The 5889-nt window shown below is 48.0% G+C and overlaps 1 protein-coding gene across 3 annotated transcripts in view; it reads left to right on the top strand.

Moving 5' to 3' along the window:
- Supt5h (SPT5 homolog, DSIF elongation factor subunit) overlaps window positions 1-5889 on the top strand; it is a 23641-nt gene that overhangs the window by 8895 nt on the left and 8857 nt on the right. For all 3 annotated transcript variants that reach the window (XM_031385888.1, XM_031385889.1, XM_031385887.1), the window contains 6 exons: window positions 1159-1410; window positions 3128-3217; window positions 3318-3388; window positions 4568-4673; window positions 4823-4916; window positions 5001-5137. In XM_031385888.1, coding sequence (XP_031241748.1) covers window positions 1159-1410; window positions 3128-3217; window positions 3318-3388; window positions 4568-4673; window positions 4823-4916; window positions 5001-5137 — 750 coding nt within the window. The remainder of the gene's footprint in view (window positions 1-1158; window positions 1411-3127; window positions 3218-3317; window positions 3389-4567; window positions 4674-4822; window positions 4917-5000; window positions 5138-5889) is intronic.

The following is a 5889-nucleotide window of genomic DNA, read 5'->3' as shown; positions in this document are numbered from 1 at the left end:
TTTTTTGGCTAGGCTAAGCAAATGTTCTTACTGTGTCTCTAGGTATATTTGTGTGTAAATAAATTAAAAAATGGGGTAAAGAGGTGGCTCAGTTATTTGGGATGCATATTGTTCTTACAGAGGACTAGAGTTGATTCCCAACCCCCACATCAGCAGCTCATAGTTACACAACTACCTGTAACTACAGCTCCATGAGATCTGACCCCTCTGATCTCAGGCACATACACAGATACATATGTGCACATAATTAATTATAGTAGTATTTTTAAGAACACACAAAAAATCTTTTAGCCAGATATGGTAGCCTGTACCTGACTTATTAGCACTTGGCAGATTACAGCAGGAGGATCAAGAGAAGAGTTCAAGGCCAACTTGGGTTACACAAGAAACTGTCTTAAAAAAAAAAAAAGGATTGGAGATGTGACTCAGTAGGTAATGTCCTTGCCCAGCATGAGGTCCCAGGCTTGGTCTTCGGCACTGCATAAGACCAGATATAGTGATGCTGATAGATATAGATCTGTAATCTCAGCATTTGGGAGGTAGAGGCAGGAGAAACAGGAATTCAAGATTGTCTTTGGCTACATACCAGGTTCTAGGCCAGCCAGGGCTATGAAACCCTGTCTTAAAACACAGTCAGTCCGTGTGATGGTGGCGTATGCCTTTAATCCCAGTGCTTGGGAGGCAGAGGCAGGCGGATTTCTGAGTTCAAGACCAGCCTGGTCTACAGAGTGAGTTCCAGGACAGCCAGGGCTACACAGAGAAACCCTGTCTCCAAAAAACCAAAAAAAAAAAAAAGAGAGAGAGAGAGAGAGAGAGAGAGAGAGAGAGAGGGAGAAGAAAACTAACACCACTTAGCAGTCGCTTTCCATTCCCACTCCATGACTGAGGTACACTCTTAGTCCCTCATTTTTTCCCATGGTTACACTGTGTTCTTTGCAGTATAGTTAAACTATAACTGAACCAGTTCCTGTAATCTAAGCATTAAGGAGGTGGAGACAGGAGGACAGCTTAGAACAAAACTTGAGTCATTTGGAAGCTTCCATATGTGACCACCCCAGTGTGTGTGCCTCCTGGCTCTCACCTCCTGGGGGAGAGCCAAACGTAGCATCCTGACTTTACAAACTTCCCTCATTATCCCTCTCCCACCTTTGTCTCCAGCCCCTGCAGATTAAGTCAGTCGTTGCCCCGGAGCACGTGAAGGGTTATATCTACGTGGAGGCCTACAAACAGACCCATGTGAAGCAGGCCATTGAGGGTGTGGGCAACCTGCGGCTTGGCTACTGGAACCAGCAGATGGTGCCTATTAAGGAGATGACTGATGTACTCAAGGTGGTGAAGGAGGTGGCCAACCTGAAACCCAAGTCCTGGGTCCGCCTCAAGCGAGGCATCTACAAAGATGACATCGCTCAGGTGGGAGGCGATGGAGCAGCCGAGTGGGCAGTGTTCATATACGCTGCACTTCTTCCTTTCCACTCCCTTTCCAAGAACCAAGAGCAGAGCCTCCCTCAGGGCAGGGACGCAGGTGAGGGTGTAGCTTTGAGCACACAGGAGGTGGATGGTTGTTCCTAGGACAGTCAAAGGCAAGTTGAGTAAAAGCCGAGGAAGGGACTGATGATGAGCCACATGGAGTGTGTGGGAGGTAAGATCCCTGAAGCAAGGCTGGAGAGATGGTGTAATGCATAAGAGCATTGGTTATGCTTCTAGAGGGTCTAGGTTTGAGTGCCAGAATTACTTGGTGCTCACAACCTTCTGAAACTCCAGTCCCCAGGGATCTAATGCTTTCTCTGTTGCTCTGACGAAACCAGGTACAACATGATACTGACAGACACACAGACCACCCCAAAAACCTACACATAGATTAAAGTGAGGGAAGTAGAACTTAGTTTTGAAATAATAGACTTCATGGTTCATTGTCGGTCCTTTTTGTTTGTTCTGTTGAGACAGGGTCTTACTTTGCAGCTGATGTAGAGTATGCTGGCCCCATATTCATAGAGATTTACCTGCCTCTGCCTCTGGAGTGCTGGGGTTAAAGGCTTGTAAACCTTTGGCTTCAGTGGACAGAAATGGTGAAAGGTCTATGGAATGCAATCCAATTTTTAAATTTTCTTATGCAATGGCTAGTGAACCTAGGGCCTTGACAAGTTTTCTTCCACTGAACCATACCCCAAGCCTGTCACTGGTGGAGTCTAGGCAAATGCTGTACTGTGGAACCCCTCCTACCCCCAGCAGGGAAGGTCGGAATCTTAAGATTTACAGTTGAGGGCATTTATGGATATGTAAAAATGAAGGAGTTGAGAATGATTGCCAGGGCCTCTAAACTGATAATAGTTGCCTGATATGAGTACATGAGACTATGATTTAATCCCCTGCACTAGGGGAGAAGATGGGAAGGAAAAGGGTTGGGATCTTAGCTCAGTTGGTAGAGTGCTTGCCTGGCATGTAGGAGGCCCTGGCTTAAATCTTCAGCCCTGCATAAAACCAAGCATGGTGGTTTATGCCTATAATCCCAGGATTTGGGAGGTAGAGTCAAAGTTCAGCATCATCCTCAGCTATTCAGCAAGCTTGAAGCCAGCTGGGCTATGTGAGATCCTGTCTTTAAAAGAGAAGAAAATTGCCAGCCCTTGGTGGTGTACACTTTTAATCCTAGCACTCAAGACTCAGAGGCATGTGACTCTCTGGGTTTGAAACTGTCTGGTCTTCAGAGAGAGTTCCAGGACAATCAGGCTACACAGAGGAAGCTGTGGAGCCTCAAAAACAAACAAACACATTCACACACACACAAAAAAAAAAGGAAGAAGAAAGAGAATTACTCTAGGCTGTGACCTGAGCAGAAGTGTGCAGAATTATGGGAAGGAGAAAGTGGGTGGGTGTGGGCATGGGACCAGTTTGGAGAAAGCAGTCATTAAGCTGTGGTCCAGTGTTTGTGGGAACTTTCAGGTATCCAAGTGGGGGCAGTATGTGTTCATTTCCAGTGCAAAGAAGTGTTGGGTAGGGCAGAGAGGCTTCTGGGAGTTGTGAGCATGCATATTTCTTCTTTGTTCTTTTCTGGCCCCTCTAGTACTTCCCTTCAGGTTGCTAGGGTCAGTGCAGTCCGAATGGGCCCTACTGACCTGCTGCTTTCCTCCAGGTGGACTATGTCGAGCCCAGCCAGAACACCATTTCCCTGAAGATGATCCCGCGCATTGACTATGACCGCATCAAAGCCCGCATGAGCCTGGTACTTTGAGCTGTGGTGCCTGCTGGGGGAACACTATATCCTTGCTGGTGGCCATCCCTCCTCCTTCACCTCTTCCACATATGTCCCTTGTCTTTCACAGAAAGACTGGTTTGCCAAAAGGAAGAAGTTCAAGCGGCCTCCACAGAGGCTCTTTGATGCTGAGAAGATCAGGTGAGCATACCTGGAGACCAGGCTTGGCTCTTGGTTGTATGGTACAGTGTACTTTTGGTGGTCTAGCCTCAGGCAAGCACGTTCTGTCTGGAACCTCAGCTTGCTCTGGTGAAGATTTTTCTCCTTTTCTTTTTTTAGTATTGATTGAATGCAGGGTCTTGTTCATGCTAAGTAAGCATATTATCACTGAGCCACATCCCAGCCTGATGCATGTTGCTATTAATGATGAACTACCCCAGTCTGCCAGAGTTATAGTAATTGACTCTGTGTGTGTGTGTGTGTGTCTGTCTGTTTTTGTGTCTATGTCTGTGTGGATAGAGCACAAGTCCCAGCTTTACAGTTTCTTCTCTTGTCCTTGTGACTCTGGGTATCTTCCAGGTTGATGGTTTAGAAAATCCTCTGGTCAGAACATCTAGGACTGGCTGAGGTTACTGGAGACAGGCAAAAGAGAGAGGGGACATGGTTTTCTCTGGTCCTGTTCTGGAACCTGCTGTGTGTGAGGTAGTCAGGTGGGTTTTTGGTTTGGGGCTAGGATAGAACTTAGGGCATGTTCTACCACTCAGTGTGCTCAATAGAGCTCACTTTCCAGACTCACCATGTGGCTGAGGGAACAGCCATTAAATGTTTCCTTATAGCGGCCACCATCTTTCCATACTGGGGGCTTAAGCTAAGTGCTTGTAACCTATATTCAGGGTGAGGGATCCTGACAGGTCGGAGCTGCAGGTAAGACACAGGATTGACTCCTACCTGCCTGGATCATAACCATCAGCCTTGCTCTGAGCCATCTTGAGATCACCTTCTCTGGATAATGTCCGGTTTCTGCTGTCACAGGGCTTGGGGGCATCTGAACAGCTGTGAACATGCGGGGAGTCCTGCTCCTGCCCCCCAAGAATAATGTTTGTTTATCTGTGTTTCCTGAAAGTCTGCTGTATGCCCAGTGCTGTCCACTGGGAATAGGGACAGCAGCGGGTCCCGAAGGCCTGCTCTGATGGAACTGACGTGCCAGTTCCTGTGACCCAGTAAGGCAGGGAGTTCCTTCATGTAGCTTGCCTTTGGGGTGTGAGAAGTCATTTGAACCACCAAGGTTGTATGCTGGAAGGTCCTGAGCCCTTTTCCATTCAGGAAAAGGATCACACGCACATCTTTACTACCATCTTCTGTTCTCTCCCCAAATCCCAGGTCCTTGGGGGGTGATGTTGCTTCTGATGGTGACTTCCTCATCTTTGAGGGGAACCGCTACAGCCGAAAGGGCTTCCTGTTCAAGAGCTTTGCCATGTCTGCTGTGGTAAGGCTTGGTGGGCAGTGTTCAAGGGGTGGTACAGCTTTTGTTTCCCTGGAACCCTGGTCTCCAGTGGTTTGTCCTGGGCAGTGGTTCTGACCATGGCATGGTGTCACTGACCTCTGTTCACCACCTCCCCTTATCCTGAATCTCAGATTACAGAAGGTGTGAAGCCCACCCTATCAGAGCTGGAAAAGTTTGAAGATCAGCCTGAGGGCATCGACCTAGAGGTTGTGACAGAAAGCACAGGTATCTAGTCCTGGCCTCTCGCCTAACTGAGGAGGACTGTGGCTCTGGAAGCCGATGCCCAGCCAACCTGCACTGTTCCCTCAGGGAAGGAGCGGGAGCACAATTTCCAGCCTGGGGACAACGTGGAAGTGTGCGAGGGTGAGCTCATCAACCTACAGGGCAAGGTCCTCAGCGTGGATGGCAACAAGATCACCATTATGCCTAAGCACGAGGACCTCAAGGTGATGCCACGGGGCTGGTCATGGCAGGTTGTGTATAAGATATTCAAAGATGTTCAGGCAGTGTTTTCTGTCCTTAATGAGGACATACATGTTTTTTGACTCCTTGTGCTAGTGGGTCTATTGAGAGTATTTAGGCCTACTTTCTATAATTAGGGAAGCAGGCGTCTGGTTGAAGTCTCAGGCCTAATTCTGCCTGTCTATAGGCGACTTTGTGGGTCCATGCTGTGGCCTGGGTTCTGTCCTGTGTATGAAGAAGACAATGTGATAGTGACACACCTCTGTGTGAGTGTTTAAAGGAGGAGAAGAATGCATCCACGGGATACCTCTTTTACCCTTCTTTGATGCATATGTACTCAGGATGGAACCCAGGGCTTTGTGCATGCTAGATAAGTAAGTGCCTTAGCCCTTAGCTTTACCCCCAACCCCTCACTGGTGACTTCTAGGTATGTGTTAACACCACTGAGCCACACCACCAACCCCTCACTAGTATCATCCAGGCAGGTGCTCCACCACTGAGTCAGGCCCTAGTCCCTCACTGAGTCATATTCTCTTCTACCCCTGAGTCATATTCTTTGTGCCCTCCCTTTTTATTCCACATTGACTTATTTTACATATACACATACCACAGCACACACACACATGGAGGTCAGTGTCTGGTCCCTCTCACTAGTCTTTACTCAGGATTGAACTCATGCTGACAGACCTGGCCTAAGTTCTCTTCCCACTGAACCATTTTGCTGCTGGTCTCCTTT

Source organism: Mastomys coucha, unplaced genomic scaffold, assembly GCF_008632895.1.
Source record: "Mastomys coucha isolate ucsf_1 unplaced genomic scaffold, UCSF_Mcou_1 pScaffold21, whole genome shotgun sequence".
Taxonomy (NCBI): domain Eukaryota; kingdom Metazoa; phylum Chordata; class Mammalia; order Rodentia; family Muridae; genus Mastomys; species Mastomys coucha.
Note: the sequence above shows the minus strand (reverse complement) of the source record. Positions and strands in the feature narration are given on the sequence as shown.